The 18,037-nt window shown below is 42.7% G+C and overlaps 2 protein-coding genes across 2 annotated transcripts; both read right to left on the reverse strand.

Moving 5' to 3' along the window:
* Nucleotides 1-538: 538 nt before the first annotated feature.
* znf292a (zinc finger protein 292a) lies at nt 539-13,562 on the reverse strand. Its single transcript, XM_062397397.1, has 8 exons — nt 13,413-13,562; nt 10,300-10,454; nt 9,392-9,470; nt 8,926-9,061; nt 8,566-8,768; nt 8,170-8,306; nt 7,439-7,580; nt 539-7,326 (listed from the first exon to the last, which is right to left on the reverse strand). Exons 1-8 carry the CDS (start codon nt 13,560-13,562, stop codon nt 1,180-1,182), a joined length of 7,149 nt encoding a protein of 2,382 aa, XP_062253381.1. The 3' UTR covers nt 539-1,179.
* Nucleotides 13,563-15,118: 1,556 nt separating this feature from the next.
* Nucleotides 15,119-17,193, reverse strand: cga (glycoprotein hormones, alpha polypeptide). The gene is made up of 4 exons (XM_062396509.1): nt 17,054-17,193; nt 16,856-16,967; nt 16,429-16,613; nt 15,119-15,417 (listed from the first exon to the last, which is right to left on the reverse strand). Exons 1-4 carry the CDS (start codon nt 17,078-17,080, stop codon nt 15,343-15,345), a joined length of 399 nt encoding a protein of 132 aa, XP_062252493.1. The 5' UTR covers nt 17,081-17,193; the 3' UTR covers nt 15,119-15,342.
* Between the last annotated feature and the right edge of the window lie 844 nt (nt 17,194-18,037).

Here is an 18,037-nt window from a genome sequence, read left to right on the forward strand (position 1 = left end):
AGGCTGTGTTCAGATGTAGACGGCTGTTCCGCTGTGTTCACAAGTTTGACTTCTAAATTCTTAAGTCTCATGATAAAGTAAAGTTACGGTCATACCCATGTTTCAAAATTATAAACTGACATGTGACCGTGAGCCTTTTGTTAATTTAAGTAGAATCTCTGTAGTTTTAGACGCTGTGGTTTGTTTCTGTTGAACAGTGATGTTCTTGAACACCCTCCTTGTAGCAGTCTCACTCATATCCTTAGATGGCAGAAAAATTGAAATATGATGCTCCCACATTCTTCTAATACATTTATATTAAAACATTCATAATTTAAAAAGTTATGTTTACAGCTTCATACTTTTATTTCGTAGTGTATTGTTGGTATATATATTTAGCTGCATGTCAGCATTTCATTTGAATGGACTGTATATTATATTTAAGGTCTCATAAAACAAGGAAGGAAAACAGAGCTTTCAGTATTTTATTTAATCCTCTTGGTGTTTATTGAGATAAATATTTATGATACAACTTTATTATAGGGTTCTGTGTATTAATGAATTCTGCTAACTTAATATGCATAATAAATCATCTAAATATTTTTTGTATAATGAATAGTAGCAAACTTGTGCTTTAAGTAAAAAAAAACAGGGGGACAGTGTACTAATGTCAGTATCCTGATGAGTAAATGTTATCTATTGTAATCTAAAGTCTATAGAATATCAGAGACAAATACTTGCCGACCATATTTTACAAAAAAGAAAATGGTAACATTTTTAAAAAGTAACATTTTATTGAACACTTTGTGGAAGACATGTAAATATTACAGATAGGTCTACTAGTGTTGAAAAAGGATAAAATAAATACAAACAGAACTTGAAATCCCATAGGGATATATAAAAACATAGTTTTTCTTTAAAAGTCTCCATTTAGCAAAAGAAAAAAAAAACATCTTCAGTACTAAGCATAAATACAAACAAGTTTCTAAAATCTATGCCCTAAAGATTACCTGGTTATTATATCTAACATACATAGTTAAAATCATCCAAGACATTATTTCTTTAAGTACAAAATAGGCCGTCTCATTGTAATCTGTGACCGTGAGTGTGAACAACTGGAAATCTGGTGCATTAACAAATCATTCTGCAGCATAACTTCTCAAATCCTGAGTGAGATTGAGTTGAGAACGAAGTACGGGGCTATGATCCACTGTTCAGCCACTTTTTGATCATGACCATGGGCTTCATGTCTTGTAGCTGCTTTAGCAACAGATCAGCACCGTCTGAAAATGTTTTATCCATCACTATCTTGACATTGTTTACCGATTTTAGATTAAGTGGGTTTCTGAAGTCTACCAGATTTTCACAGCCCCTAAACTCATCAGTTATTTTACTCTTCATCGCGGATCTTTGTTTGTGAGTTTGCTGTCTTTTGGACGGCAGCTCGGCACCAGGTTTGTCACTTGATTTCCGTTTGGAAGAGTGGGTGGACTCTGAGGTTTCCAAGAACTTAAGGAAGGAGTCCTCAAGTCCTAAAGGCTTGAAAGACCCTGACATAACCACATCGTCATGTTGTTCTTGGGCTGTGGGGGTACCAGGATTTGAGTTCTCTCTCGAACTGTTAACAGTCAAACGATTCCTAAGGGATTGCATCCTTTCCGGACAGGCTGGTGTTGGACGTGCAGGTTTTCTGGGACGCCCTCTTTTCACTCCGCATTCTGTCCCAGTGGAAGCTTGAGATTCTGCACTATCGTCGTTGGAAAGCTTGCTGTCTTCTTGGCTTGCGCTGTCCATCAGATCATCCATTTTCTCGTCACTGGACTTCTCCGCCTCTTCTGGCTCCGTCTCCTCGGAGGACGAACTTGACGCACCCTCAGATTTATTTGCATCTTTGAATCTGGCGCGCGAGTACTTTTTGCAGAAAATGAACTGACTCCTCTGGTCTTCAATGTATCTTTCTGTGAGGCCATGAGTGGTGTAATGCTTGAATATATTCCTCTCAGCCCGCTCAACTGCATCACAGCCTATGATCATGCACGGGTACTGCAGCGCAGACTTCTTGGTGCACATAGCTGATGCCTCCTCGTGGGATTTTAGTGTTGGTTTCCCGAAACTAGTCCAATGTTCAATGGACTTGGCTTCTTTCTTTTTAGAGTTTTTCTTCTTCATTTTGAATTTGTTTTCCACATTCTCTTTCCCATTAGACTCTGTGAAAAGCCCGAAGGATTTGGTCCTTCTCCCGTCACTTGCTCTGGGATCATAAACATATTCGTGCTTTTTGATCAGGTGGCGGAGGAGGTTGGACTTTGTAGTGTATATGCGGTCGCATCCATCATATTCGCACCTGTAGGTTGTATCAACTGAGCCGCTCTCAGTGATGGCGATTTCCTTGTGGTAATTCTTAATGTGCTCGATGTACTTTTCCACAGAGGTGAAGGGGAGATCGCAATCGGGCCGGTCACAGTTGAAAGTCGCTATGGTCATGCTGGCCATCATGGCCGTAGCTTTGTCTCGGGTGAACTTGTGAAGTAAGAGGTAATGCTGCACTAACCGTGTGATTCCCATGAACACCCTGGAGCAGTTTTTCACTTGACACCTGACTTCATTGTCTTTCCCTATGCTCGGACTGCTCTCTTCTCCATTTTCAACGCTGGTCATTTCAGGCTCCGTCTCGGGTTTGGCGGCGGGTAGCGTTGCCTGATGCATAGCCCGGTAGTGGAGAATCAGATTTTGCTGAATGGTGAACGCAGCGGTACATCCTTCATGGACACAGCGATATGGTCTGTACGGACTGTACGCGTCTAATGCCTCACACATTTTGAGGCTCAGCTTTTTCTGAAGTTTCTCTTTCCTCTGGGAATCGTCCTTAGTTGGCGTGTTTTTGGAGCTGCTGGGTTTCTCCGGGGAGGAAGAGGAAGATGCAGTGGGAGAGCTGAACTTTCGCTCCCTCACTTTGCTCGATGCTGGATCAGATCTTCCTCGCTGCTCCTTTTCTTTGCCAAGTGGACTGAGTTTCTCTTTTAGATTAGATTTATGTTTCCCATCTGGACTCTGGTTTACAGCAGCCACTGTAGGTTGCTCGGGGGTTTTATCAGGGCCTGGTGCCGCCTCGCTGAATGATCCCTCGTTCAGATAGTTCTGAGGTGATGGCAGTCTTGTAACCGTTAACACATTAGGTGGCACGCCCTCTTTTACTGCAACTCCTGGTGAAGTGATGTGATGAACTGCAGGATAGTTTTCATTGTCTATCTGAGGTGCAATTGCAATGTCAAGCGGTTCTTGTTTGATAGCTGGTATCACAGGTGCAGGCTGCGACGTGGAGCTGGTGTTGGCATCAGTGGCTGCAGGGCTTTTTATCGCATCATCTTGGCTCAGTCTAAATGTACGCCTGTTTCGAGCAGTCATTTTTAGCTTCTGCATTTCTGCCTTAGACAATCGATGGACTTTTTCATAGTGAATTCTCAAGCCTGTGGTTCTGGTGAACGTTTTGGGGCAAATCTGACAAGGGTACGGGGACAGTTTGGATGGTGTTCTTTTCATTTCCTCTATCATTTCATTAGAGTAATCGTGCATTTTACACAAGTGTTTGAAAAGCGCCTCCTTTGTCATGAAGGAACAATCACAATCTTCCTGGTCACATTTAAAAGGTTTAGGTATCTTTTCAGTGGGCTTGTCATTACTTTTACTCAGGCTTTTACTTTTTTCTCTGTCAGCGGCTTTGTCAATATCCCTGACTTTTTGCTCGGAGGACAGTGCGTTCCGCATCTTCTCTTGAGCAGCCTCAATCAAATCCAATCTTTGAAAGGCATGTGAGATTTCCATCAGGTGATCCTCTTGATAAGGTACAGCGAGGGCTGGATTAGTCATCTCTGCAGCCTTCCCCTGCTGGTTTTCAGGAGGGAAGGAGTTGGGGTAGTCCATTATATTTGTAGTTTGGGGCTCCTGTTTCAACACCATTGGTGAAGTCAAAGTTGTCAAGCTACAGGATTCCTGGGAGAAATCACCATTGTTAAACGTCGCTCCATTAGTGTCAGGGACAAGCGGGTCATTGAGGAAATCCAGAAATGACATGGGCAGATCAGCCGTCAGGTCGATCTCATCTACGGGTCTGCACTGCGAGCGTTTTGACAGGTGACCTCCAAGAGATTTGGTGCTGGAGAACTCCCTGAAGCATCTCCTGCAGATGACTTTGCCATCCTTGATGATAGCGGGCCATTTGGTTCGCTTGCTCAACCTGCTGCGTTTTCCTTTCTGCGGGTCGGGTTCGCTGGCCTTTTCTTCTGCCAGGATGGCATCACACTCCGCACTAGGACAGTCCTCATCGTAAGGGAAATCTGTGTTGACGGCACTATGTGGACTGAGCATGCCATCCCTAGAGTTTTCCATCTGATCATAACCAGGGGTTGATATATTCTCTGTTTTAACAATGTCAAGTGTGGGTTTTAATGCAGCCTGGGGCTCTGGGCTGAGACATTTCATGGGAATATTGACCGATGAGCTTTGAGCATTACACGAGTTTTCACTCTGAGCATATGGAGTGTGGTAACCTCCTTCAGAGAGGCTGTCAATAGTTGAGATGCTGTTTCCATTATCCAACTGTGCTGTCAAACTTGCACTGTTTTTTCTCATATCTCCAGCGTCTCTGCTACCTTCAGCATGCACAAGTCCAAACTGATTCCCTCCGTTATGCATTTGCCCTCCGTTATCAAGCATCAGAGAACTAGACACATACTGAGACATCAAACTGGACTCTGAAGGAGCCTGTGACATAGTGTGACCGATATTAGCTGCCATTGAATGATCTCTATCAGATGGAAGAGATGCCGTGGCCTGATAGGGGTCTGCCTGCCACTGAGGGTAGCTGCGGGAGGGGTAGTCATTCATGTTAAAGCCATCTGGATAGCTGTTATTCACGGGAGGTGAAGACCATGACTGGGGCATGTCTGACTGCATCATTCCACTGGGATTGTTTGAGCTCCCCCATGACGGGTACAGTGTGGGGTTCACCATTGGAGTGATCGGCACAGGCTCCATTGATCCCGGATAACATTGGGCAGGTGACGTTGAACATCCCACTGGGTAATCCATTTGCTGCACCTTGGGTTTATTGCATAGTACTCCTGGCTGATTTGACGGCTTGTTTCCCAGGTTCTGGGACGGGCTTGGTGAAGCTGGTCCACTCGGGATCTTTTTTGCTGTGATTTTGGCCACTTTGTTGTATTTCTTTGCCAACTTCCAGTCTTCAAATATTTGAGGGTGCTGCTTCTTCACATGCCTAGAAAGACTTTTGTTTGTACTGTAAGCCCTTGTGCATTCGCTATATGTGCAGCAGTGCAGGTTCTCCTCACTACCGGCACTACCAGAAGCAGTGCTGGAAGGATATCCCTGCATCGAGCTGGGAATTTCTGTCTTGATTTGACTCGGGGAGATGATCTGTAGTATCGCTTTTGGAAATTCACTACCATGTACATTATTGTTATGCCCCTCTCCCGGCTGACTTGCCACAGGGTTTGCTGCTGCGGGGACAGGATATTCAGAAGGCATCTCAACTATCCCTGGCACCTTTTCTTGTACGCGCGGAGCCTCCGGTGGTAGTTTTGCATCAGCTGGTGCTGTGTGAGGTTTTGTCAGTGGAGTGAAGCATTTCTCTGGTTCATTCATTTCATAATCCCCACCCGGATTCAGCATACTTGCAACGGAGTGTTTCACCCTTAGACGAGTGGCATCATTAGAGACGTCTGGGGATCTGCACGGTGATGTGTCGGCCTGTGATGGTTCATCCATGTAAGCACCTGTGCTAACCTTTTCATGGCCATCAACAACGGAACATGTGTCTTCTTCTCTCGGGGTGCTCTGTGGGGGCGGTTGCACTTTTGGAGTGACAGGCGGGTTTTGATTTGTGAAGGGTAAATTGTTCATTGTGTCATTTGCACAATGATTCTCTTGGTGAGACAAGAACTGAGACTGTGAATAAAATATTTTACCACAGTTTTCTGTTGGGCAGGTGTAGGTAAGATAATGCTGAGCCTCATGATCATACAACAAATAGGCCTCGCTGAAAACGTTGCCACAGTTAGGGAACATGCACTGTGCCTTAAATTCTGGGTGTGTTTTTCTATGCATGAGGAGCTCAGAGTTGGAGTTAAAGTTGGCCTTGCAATCCAACTGTATGCAGATGTATGGTTTTGTGCCACAGTGCATCTGCAAATGATCATTAAGATGTCTCACATTAACAAACTGGCGTCTGCAGTACTGGCACACCACTTTCTGTTTTTGTATCTCTAAAAACCTCATGGCCTCCTCGTCGTCCTTGTGAGATCGGACGTGAGCCATGAGGTTACGGAAAAACTTGAAAGCCTTGGAACAGTTTTTCACAGGACAGAAACAGTCTTGACTTATCTGTGTGTCAGATGTAGTTTGCTCTATCTTAACAGAAGATGCCAATTGGTCCCCAACATGAGAGTCAATTTTAACAGGACTCATGCATGTCTTGGCGGCAACCTTTGAGTTTTTTGCTGGACTTTTAGGGGACTGAGGTGTTTTGGTTACCTTTCTTGCGGCTTTCATTGCAGCGAGTCTCTCTTTGCAGGACTGCTTTACATGCGATGCTACATGCGGCTCTAAAACCTCCCTACTTTCGAAACTGTCAGCACAGATCGGACACAGGTACACTCCATCTTTGAAATGCTTCTGAGCGTGGCGAACAATTCTGTGACCCAAGAACTCCTTGTCACACAAAACACAGTACTGCATGTAGGCTCGCCAGTTTCTGAAGCGAGCGGACACGAAACCCTTCTCCCGAAGTTTTTTAGCCTCTCGGTTTTTCTCTCTTTCATCTGTGATTTCATTGAGTTCGTTCGTGGTGGTTAACAGAAAATCCTCCAGGTCTCTGTATTCAGGTAGCTTGCCAAGGGCACTTTCCACCTCTTGATCGTCTGTGTCATTAAGTGTGTCAATAGATGACACGATAGCTGCCTCCTCACCCATCAGTGCCAAGCAGTTGCGTTTCAGTGTTTTCCAGTCCCAGAACTCTGGATCAAAAGGCCACTGTGTCTTCAAGGCCAGCAGTAACTCGCAGCGTAGAGAGTTGGGTACGCGTAGACTCCCATCCTCCTCTGGCTTTTGGTCGGGTTCGTTGTACAGTGACTCCACAGCATAATAAGAGTCGACGGTAGGCTGGAGGAGGAACTCTGTCAGCTGGCATGCACGCTTAACCTCTAGATCGGTTGGCAAGATGCAGGAAATGGTCTTGCAGATGGTAGAGTTGCTGTCCTTGTGGTCACTGGAGGTCATTTTCAGAGCTTGAATGCACATTTCCACGCACACCGGAAGCCCCACCTCTCCAACCTATAGAAAGAATAATGTAACATGAATGCAACAAGTCTATGAGTCACTGTTGGTGAGAATAGTGATGTCTCTATCTTACTTCAAGCTACAAATGTGTAGACTATTCTCTTACCTCGTTTTGGATGACTTTGATGAGAAACAGAATGTGACAGACACTTCTGCAGAGAAGAGCCATTTCTTTGCCCTGCCCGAGAAGAGTCTCAGCAGAAGACTCTGAACGCATGAGTAGCTTGCTCCAGAACAGTGTGAGTTCCCTGGAAAATATCACAAACGAATAAATTCCTTAGAAACTTTAGCAAATATTATTTTGTGATGAGGGTCTATCTAATCTCAGAGTATGCAATGAAATACGCCATCAAAATTTCTGAATCCCCAATTGCTTATATCTTCTTTGTCGGAACAATAACCCCAAACCACGAAATACAACAGTTTCTACAATGTAAGAAAACAAAAAAGCAGCAAATTCTCATATCTAAGAACCTGGAACCTCCTATTGTCTTCATAAATAGCCTAAACGATTACTCAATAAGAAAAAACTTGATTGACTAATAGTTGTAGCTCTATTTGAAATTTGAAAATGAAAAGGTGCATGTAATCAGATTAAGATCATCTTAACCAGACTGTTGCTGATACAAAGCAGTCAAGTTAATAACATTAATATCCTCAGTAATTCAGTTATTCCCACTTTGCCAATCTTCACACAATTATTAGCTACTAAGGGACCAGGGCACATCTTCGTGCACATGTTAATCACAGAGATCACTTCGGTTTGGAAAAAATAAATTCTGCCATGACAACTATATTACCAAGCCTTCTAATAACATATTTCGGACCAACACTTACCAGGCGCAGTAAACTTCTCCTTGAAGGAGCTGTCGCTTTAGAAAAGCAGAACATAAGCAGAGAGCTCCTTTCTCGTCTCCCTCTGACTCCAAGTTGCAGATCATTTCAAGAGCGTCTTTACAGTCAATTGATGCAATCTATTGAGAAGACCGAGAGAAATAATTCTGTTTAAAATTACACCAAAAACATTTCACCATACTGTTGGGACATTTTATGATTAAGTATCTGCGAGTACTGAGTGATCAGTGAGTGTGGGTTGGGAGATCTGTTTAAATAATTGTTTAATTTAAACAATTATGTCACACATTCAACTTAATTATCTTTTGGGTTTGCACATCAAACCTCAATTGTTAAAATGTTCAACTTGATGTCTGTGTCACTGTGTCGTTTCCTCACCTCTTCCATTAGCTGCTCCTGATTCTTTGTCATGCAGACGCAGAGCAAGTAGGTTTGTTTGAAATTCCCTTTTCCTTCATATCCCGGATACTCTGAGCACATCTTTGCAAGGACAGCAGCCTTATCAACACTGTCCAATTTGATTAGGTGCTTTATCCGCATGTTCAGCAGCGTGGGACCTTCCAACTCAAGATACTCATGAACTAAGGGACAGATAGTGGAGATGACAGAAAACAAGATCTGAGAAACGCCACAAGAGGAAATACACACATTATACAATAATGTCATTATATTACAGCAGGACAATTGAGTTTGGTGCATCTTCAAGGCCTATATGCATCTAAAGAAGTGAGAACTAACCTTGCTCTGTTTGAGGGTTTTGATTGGACAGGATGCTGCTGAGCGTGGTGTTGGACCAGACGCCATCCTGCTGTGCCAGAACTGCGAGCAGGCAGAGCTGTGTGCTCCCACTTTCTTGCAACAGGCTGTGTGCCAACTGTAGCACGAGACAAATACATGTGTAGTCACAGAATTACTAAGGTGTCAGTGAGTCATACTTGAAATATCACAACATTCAAGGAAATCATTTTTACAGCAGATGTACTGAAGTGAATTTGTGTCAGCATCAAATAAGTCGCGAGTAATTCATATACAGTAAAGAGGACATACAAACCCTTATATCTCAACCAATGTGTTTTTATTACCTCAACCCTGAGATAAACCATATCCACGCTAATTACTAAACAACATTTCTTTGCTTATCACTGGAAAGATAAGCCTCAGAAAGGAAAAAAAATAGTGTGCTTTCAGCCGCTGGGATACTGACCTTCATGGAGGACTGAAACTCCTCCCATAAGGCACCAGGGACGTGGTGGGGCAGTAAGAGCAGCAGCTCCGCACAGCTCCTGTGAATCCAACACGGTCGTTTGTTAAAGCCACATATGGGTCAAGGATACACACTTCACAGAGTAAGGGGAAGCATGCAAAAAAAAAGGTGCGGCACTGTAAAGTCAATACAAAAGAGGATGATAAGCAGGAGAAATGAGGGTTTATAAATCAGCAGCAGTGATACACATGTCAAACTACATCTGTCAGGGTCGGTGGGGGCTCAATATTAAACAGTTATAACAGTTGGAAATCCTGTTTGGAGCGACAATACAAATAATCTACAAAAAGACCGCAATCAGCATTTATAATTGATAACTAATGAAGTTTTAATTACTGGCTGTCGTCTTTCTATCTCCATTCGGTATGCATGCTTTGCCTCCATCCACAAACTTTACTCCGCAGCTCAGCCCAAATATGTCAACGCTCCCTGTGAGGTCGCCTTCATTTCTATTCTGCAGAACAGCCTCAAGGTCTTGGCCTTCGTCTGAGCAAATAGCTGAGTAGTTATTTTAGACTGTTTACAGAGCATTAACAAAACTTTTCATATCTAAATTTTCTTTGGAATAAAAGGGCGTGTTACGGTTTACTCTAACTGTCAAATATTGTCTGCATTAAAATTATTTAAACACATTACACTCTATCTGAGGGGCTTAACTGCTCGAAAACACAACTACAGCGGCGGAACTGCAAAGCCGGCAATGTTATGTCTGTTGTTACATGCTTGTACCGAACCCTGTTCTGATTCATGTTTACGTGAATGATGTATAGCACATGTTAAAGAATTGTTCATGCGAGGGATGTTGTTAGAAAGAATCAGAACAATAGGATTTAAACATTTCCACTCACAGTGCTAACTTTTCAAGTAGGAGTGGCACGTTTTCACATTCGGAGGAGAGACAGGAGGCCGCCTTAGCAAAGCTGAGGATGGCCACAGTGTAGACCTCCAGCAAAGGCAGTGGGTCTTCATCAGTTTTCCATCGGCCAGCATGTTCCACCATGACCTGGAAGTGGATTCAGATATTATGATGAGAAAGGCTGATTCTGCACCCTTGAATAAAATAGCAAAAACATCTGTTTTTAAAACCTTAATAATACATTTTTCCTGTAAAAGTTATCAATAAAAATTAGTTTTACATCATGTTAAAATGAATTTCTTTCTGCTCTTCTATGATGGGTAAAACAACCAATTTCAAGGTGTTGGCTTTGACTCCAAGCAGAAATTAATCAGTTAATCAAAACTATAATATGTAGATTAATGTATCCTGAAAAAAGACATCACAGTATTGTGTCAATTATATTTGTATTTGATTTGGTTTTGATTACACTTTCCATAGCTGATGAAAAACAAAGAAAAAAGTTATTGCATATATCCAAGTTATGCTTCGTAATTTTGGGTCTGACAATAAAAGAAGAAGTGTTTGCACTCGTGGCAGCTGGCGGGACCAGAATCCAACTTGTTTGGTGAAGGATAATAAAAGATGTAACTCCTCTGTACTACAATTGCAAACAAACAAATAATCGCAATTTAGAATGAATATAAAACTATTGGATCTGTGGTTATCTTTCATTTCAAAAAGCCATATCTAACTTTAAGCTTACGACAAAATGTCCTTATATTCTAATGACATAAGTTTGGTTTTTTTGGATCTCTTTCCAACAGACAAGTGTACACAAAAACCAACAAACAAATGGACACGGGCGATGGCAAGGGGAAAAGCCACAGCATTTACATGGAGGTAAAATACCAAGCACTGTTATTAACTACCACAAATTTACATTTGGATTAATTTACTATATTATTACATCCTGCTTGGCTACATACATAGACGCCGACCTCAGCCAGGAAGTCAGGACTGCACGCTGCTGGAGGTTGAGCAGCAGTACTATGTTATTACATCCAAATCATTTAAGTTGCACAGCAGGTAAAATAACAACATGTTGTGTCTACTCCCCAAAATGCACCTACACAGTTTTTCCATCACTCAACACAGAGTAAGACCGAATCCAACATGGCTTCATAAGCTACCACAAAATCTGATTTTGATAAATACATATGTATCATGTTATACCATCTTTATTATATTAATTAAACAGCATGTCCTTCCACCAAGCTTCATGGAAATCCATTTAGTTGTTTCTGTGTAGTCTTGCTCACAAACAACAAACATACAAGCCAACAAACAAACAGGGGTGAGAATGTAATCTCCTTGGCAGAGGTAGAGAGCCACAGATTTCAAATGGAGACAGAGCGCCAATAAACTACCACAAAATACATTTTATATATTCACTTTATAATTAGGCCCAAATTATATAAGCTGCCCAGCATGTAAAACAACTAAGTATTTTCATCCTCCACCTCTTTTTCCCCCCATTCAATCAACAAAGACTAAGACCTACACAGAAATCCAATGAGGCTCCGTAAACTACCACAACATTTAATTTTGATAAATATATTTTCACAAAGTTATAACCTCGTAATTATACAAGCTAACCAGCATGTAAAACAACTAATGCAGCTTCACAGGGTTCTTTCCTCCCACACAGGACACATCCCTCTAACAAATCAGTGCAGTTGTTTTGGTGTAATCTTGCTTACAAACAAACAAACAAACAAACAAACAGGGGTAATAATGAAATCTCCCTGGTGCAGGTATAAGGCTTTCAGATGAAGACAAAAATAGTTGTTGTTGTTGTAGTTGTCATTTGATAAATGTATATTTACAATGTTATAACATCCTCATTGTATAAGTAGCCCAGCGTGTAAAACCACAGAAGCATCACAGTTTAGTGTCTTCCTGCTCAATAAAGCCTTTTTATCTTCCAGCTCCTTTTTCAGCAAGGCCCAAACTGCATCAATGAAGAAACCTCTCCACATCCATTTCACCCTGAATCCCTGTTCCTCTTCTCCTCCTACACGGATCCTGACCGAGCTGCAGAAAACTTCCAGTCTTACTGCCGCTTCTTTTCCTTCTTATAACTTTTCAGCTGGCTGGATCCCCCCCCACCAGTGTTCGCTCATGTGGAACAGAAACAACCCCACGACAATACGGATACGAATAAGAATAGAACAATAATGATCTGCGCTGAATCGCAGGTAAATGGAGACCTCGCGTGATATGGACGTGGTCGGGCCAAATTAATGAAGGAGGATGCGTAATGGAGTCAGTGACCACTGCCACACTCTCCCTTTGAAATCCCTGTCGCAAGCAGCTGCACACCGATCGCTCGCTTCTAACACGCCAATATCGCATCTTTGCTCAGTGGAGCCGGTTATAAAGCTGCGGTAATAACACTCATAATCGCGTCCGCCTCTCCTCGTGTGGTTAGCCGGATTAATTAGTCCAAAGAAAAAGGCCTGAGCTAGCACCTTGGAGGAATCATTGATCTCTCGCTACAATGGGCTTCACCGAACTAACCCGTTTTCACACCAAACTAAACCCTGGACGAACACGGAGCTGCGGGGGAATAACGCCTCATGTTCCCGACAGTGAATTCACCCCTTGGAATCTGTGCACATCAATGCAATCGCACTTTAAAACATCGCTAACGCTGCTATCCGGGCTTTCTCTTTTTTTTTTCCTCTTGCACAGCATGACCACTGCACAGGACAGGGGGGGGACCCTGCATACCAGCTAGCAACGTTCATCCGCTGCTAGCTGCCTGGCCTGGAAAATACGGGTAATGCGTGCACGGTGCGCGCCCCTCGGCGGCACTCGTCGCCACACCGACACTCAGACTTCGCACACGAGCACATGTCGCCGGGTAAACACCGCGGAGAGCGCGGCTCAAAACCGCGGAGGAGTTTTTTTTCCCTCCCCTCTCATCCCGAGACGCTAGCTAGGAGCAGCTAGCCGCCTAGCTACATTGTTGTAGCGAGAGCGTAGACGCGCATCCTCGGCCAGGAAGCCAGAGGGGCTGCAGGGCTGCCCGGGGATGAGCAGGCGGGAGAGCGGGCTAACCTGGCAGAAGTCCTGGCAGAAAAGCAGCGAGGCCTCCGGCGGCGACCGCGGGCTCTCCCCGAGGGCCGCGCTCAGGCCCTGGAAGCGCTCTCGGAGCTGCTCGATGGCTTTCCGTGTGTCATATTCCTTCTCTGTCTCCCCCTCCGCCATCTTCACAACAATCACGACCGCGTACGCACAGATGTTACGCTGCCAGACTCGCACACGCGCGCGCGCACGCAGGGGTGTTGGGTGGGAGGGGGGGCGGGGAGTGTAGGGTAGTGGGGGCGACCAGCACACACCACACACGCACACGAACTCACACACGCATGCATAAACACCCCTGATGCCATCGAAGCATCCAGGACTCCCACCCTGCACACACAGTAGTTTCATGTGGGGGTCATTTCCCCTGCATTTCCCCGGGAACGGGGTCCATGTTGAGAGACTGCGGGGCGAGCCGTGACCTCCGGGCTCCGAGCATCATCACACAACATGCACCAAAGTCTTCTCACAAAATCTATGCTGCAAGAAGAGGCACATGTTGTACTGTGTATATTACACATCAGGGAGAATTGCACAATAACACAACCTTGTTCCCTATCTTCATGCTGCATATTTTGGAGAAAAAAAAAACATTTGCCTTGTATTTGTGGTATCATTCCTACTTTCTTGTAAATTTTATTTATATTCATATTTGATCACTACTTTTTTTTTTACTTACTACATTTTCACAAGGTATACATCTTATATATCTTATACTCTCAAAGCAAATGTGTTCAAAGTAACACAACATGTGCAAAAATTGTAATAACCCAAAAAGTGATTTTAACACATAATTATCTCAGAGTCAATATATATCTTACATATCTTAACTGATCTTAGCTTATTTAGTCTCATCTTAAAGGTATCCACTGTTAATGTCCTTGTCCCTTCACGATGATCAGAGTGCGTTGTCGTCCCTGATTCACTGTGCCTTGCTCACTGGCCCTTCAGAGGGGCAGATGTTCACAAACAGGGGTCAGTCAGCTGAAAAACTCTTCACCCAAAGGGCCGCGTGTAAGTCTGCATGTCACTCTGTGTAGTATCAGTGTCGTGATTATGATTCTCAAATATGGACAGTGTGAGGTGCGGTTTACAGGACGTGTGGCACAGATCAGTGGTAAGATGAAGTCTCAGAAGATGGGTCCATTCATCTCAGCACATCCCAGACAACAGATGGGTGCATTAACCCCTTTCTTTGCTTGGTTATCATGAAATTGCAGATGTCCATATTTCCATTTTCTGGAAGCACAAGACTTTTCAACCATGCTGGCTTGGATATGATAGTTTTCAAGTGGCTACTTGACATGTTGTTTTGCTCCCACTTCTGGAATGCAGAATTAAAGAACTGACATGTTTATTAACCTGTTGTTACCTGTGCTACTATTGATTACACAGGTGTGACTTACTCACACACACACACACACAATGCACAGCTATCCTTATTATCTGAATTTCCCTCGGGATTAATAAAGTATCCATCTATCATCTATCTATCTATCTATCTTATTATGACTTGACATTGACCCACATTCTTTAGGGCGGGGCTTTGGTCCCCATCAGGTCTCCTTTGAGACGATTTCACACACAAACACACAGGCAAAGTGCAAAATGTCCTCACTTTCCCAAAATGTCCTCACTCTGTTAGGTCTATGGTTCAGACAAACACACACACACACACAATGATCAATGCATGAGTTATAATGCAACAATGACAATGCAACCTCTGGGTGCATATTTTATTTGCTTTTCAATATACAGTACATCTATCAATGCCAAGTCAAAGGCTAATTACACATCACAGGCCCAGGATTGCAAAAAATATTCTCTTTCAACTCCAGAACCTGAACTTTAAAATGACAGAAAAGCTTTAGCTGAGCGCAGCAGGACGGCCTCCACTTCTCATCTGTCATATCTTGTGATGATAGCAGGTGTGGCAGTGGCAGTCTGTGTGGTTCCTCACCTTGATGCCGGCCACCTCCGTCTGAAAGAGGAACAGAGGATCGTGAGCACTAACAGAGTCAGGCTACGGCAGCAAGTAAATGTGTGATCAAATCCTCCTGTGAACATCTGCTCCTCCTTCTTAACATCTGTTAACAGAAACCAGAATTGAAACGAGAGTGAAACTAGAACCAAACATCAGTGCGAATACCCGCGGTGGAGGAGGTAACCAGATCCTTAACTCAGGTACTTCAATAAGAAATATACTGTTGCGAGTTAACAGAAGTGTCAGAGATATGTAATTCAAATACAATTTTTGAACAAGCTGCACTCTTTGTTTTTGGTTTCTTTTGTGACATATTTGAGAATGTGACCTCTTTGGACCTGGAACAATTACTTAAATGAAACATCTGAGTTTGAGGGGAAGTGCTTCTTTGATGCAACTGCTAATAACACGCAGGCGTCCTAAAATGTGACAACAGGCCCCCGACTGGACACTGCTGATGGATCACGTGTCAAAAACACATGAAACCATTGGTTTAATCTCAAACAACATGTTGCATGTCAGTGGTTAACATGTAGTTTTCTTATGTGGATTCAAACTGATAAATTACAGATGTCAAATGAATACAGCTGACTAAAAACAAAATAATTTTATCGGAAGTTGGGTGGTAAAAGTTTAAAGTATCAGAAGCAATCAAAAATGCAGATAAAATAAAGCCTAGATAGAATGAAACCTAAACCCTTAATATCATTAAATTCTGTATTAACCATTTTATCATAAAAAAATTGTATATTTGTTTAAAGATATTTTTCCATTTTACCTTAATTTATAGCAGGAGTTGTGAAAGAGAGGAAAGGAAACATTCGGAAAGAAAAGGGGAAGAGTGCCTGGCCATATTTAAACCAGGGACGCAGCACTTACACTTAAGGCACAGCTTTACCATGAGGTGACCAGCCTCATCTCCAAGACTCACCGTAATGTACTGTGACCTCAGTATTGTAGATTAAATGGGCACAAACAAACTCTGTCTGACATGTGGCCTTTCCTTACCTCATAGCTGTGCTTTGCGACGCAGCATGTTGCCTCCGAGGTGATGTTCTTAGGGGTCGCCATCGTATTCATTGCCTTGAGAGGCGTCGGGTACGCCTGGGAGAAGCAGCAGCCCACGCACTGGAAGATTGGCCGATCCCTGGAGAAGAAAATGTTCCTCCTCAGCGTGCACTCCTCGCAGCCCACTGGAAAAAACATGACAGTGGTCTCACAAGTAGTTCAAAACAACAGGCGGTGATGTTCAGCAACATTTGACATCTGAGATAAAAATCACAACGTGCAGTCTTTGAGAGCAGAGATGAGTACAGGCAGATTGTGTTAATTTACTAAAATACAATGGATTTTTACATTCACATGTGATTATTGAAATCAGGATTAACAATTACATGGTACGACATCAGAGGAAGATATTTTGAAAGAACCTTACTGTTTGATAACTCAGTGTTTGGATAAGAATCAGCTATGTAAAGGAAAAAAGACAAGAGTACAAGAGACAGTCCAGCTGATCTCACAGAGCCCTTCGAGGTTGCAGGAGTTACCTGAAGACAAAGGAAAAAAATCATCAGTCTCAAATATCTGTTTAGTCAAATATATGAATCAGGGATGTCGATTATTGGAGTATTACCATGTTGATAGAAAGTGTCCCCTTCATGCTGCCTCTGTACAGGAATCCTTTATATTGTGCACCTCTGCTTCAGTCCTTCTGTTTTTATACTACTGTCGCCACAAACTTCCTGGATTGGGCGAAACCTTATCATTGATCTCACCTTCTCGTTGGCCACTCTCCTCCTCATAATCCCCTCATATAGCACTAAATTCTAAGAACAACCCACACAAAGTCAAAACATATTTCCATCATCCCACCGTTCTGACTAAGGATGAAACATGTAATCCCCGGGTTTTTGTCGCTTGGTAACTGAGCGCTGTTATTATTTGTCGCGTAACAGTGGGAAAGGGTCAACGGTTTAGGGTTTCTTGGTCATTTTAGTTAACTGATTGGGGAACATTTGCAACACTCTGAAAGTGACCTGAGAGCGTAGCAAAAAGATTATGTTAGACCTAACGGAAAGAATAGTTATTAAAAGTATGAAATGTCATCACTGTAGAAGTCTCGGATCAGGTGAAGCACCTCATGGATCAATTAAAAATAAAATTGCAATAATGAAGGGATAGAACATTATAAAAGCAATTCTCTAAAAAAAGTTACAGTTTACTTCACAAAATTGAAAATAGGAAAAACAACATAATAACCAAAACGAATAAAGACAGTACAATTTATGAATAAATAGTAAATAACGGAAATAGTATGTGTAAAGAAGGATTTACCATGGCCACCATAAAGGGAAAATCAGGCAATGCAGTATGACAATAGTATGTTTTACGCTTTTTATTCAAAGAAAAGCTACAGACTCAGACTATCTTTTCTGTTTTCCAAATAACGGCATTCTAGAATTTAAAATTAATAACAATACCATATGGCTTTATATTCCCCTTGAGGGTTTGTATTTTTTTTTTCCATCCCTTTTAAGTCATGAATTCAAAGCAATGAAATTAAATAGCTCATCCTGATATCTAGTTGTCAAGGTTCTGATCTTCCAGCACAATGAAG

Source organism: Platichthys flesus, chromosome 10, assembly GCF_949316205.1.
Source record: "Platichthys flesus chromosome 10, fPlaFle2.1, whole genome shotgun sequence".
Classification (NCBI taxonomy): Eukaryota; Metazoa; Chordata; class Actinopteri; order Pleuronectiformes; family Pleuronectidae; genus Platichthys; species Platichthys flesus.

What these genes read in the sequence shown, in the direction of transcription:
- znf292a (XM_062397397.1), bottom strand. Translation starts at nt 13,562, where the DNA reads ATGGCGGAGGGGGAGACAGAGAAGGAATATGACACACGGAAAGCCATC. An exon ending in CTACTTGAAAAGTTAGCACT is followed by an intron (nt 9,471 to 10,299) that starts GTGAGTGGAAAT and finishes TTGGATTCACAG; the next exon opens with GAGCTGTGCGGAGCTGCTGC. An exon ending in GGAGAAGTTTACTGCGCCTG is followed by an intron (nt 7,581 to 8,169) that starts GTAAGTGTTGGT and finishes GATATTTTCCAG; the next exon opens with GGAACTCACACTGTTCTGGA.
- cga (XM_062396509.1), bottom strand. Translation starts at nt 17,080, where the DNA reads ATGAAGGGGACACTTTCTATCAACATG. An exon ending in AAACACTGAGTTATCAAACA is followed by an intron (nt 16,614 to 16,855) that starts GTAAGGTTCTTT and finishes TGTTTTTTCCAG; the next exon opens with TGGGCTGCGAGGAGTGCACG. An exon ending in TCGCAAAGCACAGCTATGAG is followed by an intron (nt 15,418 to 16,428) that starts GTAAGGAAAGGC and finishes TTCCTCTTTCAG; the next exon opens with ACGGAGGTGGCCGGCATCAA.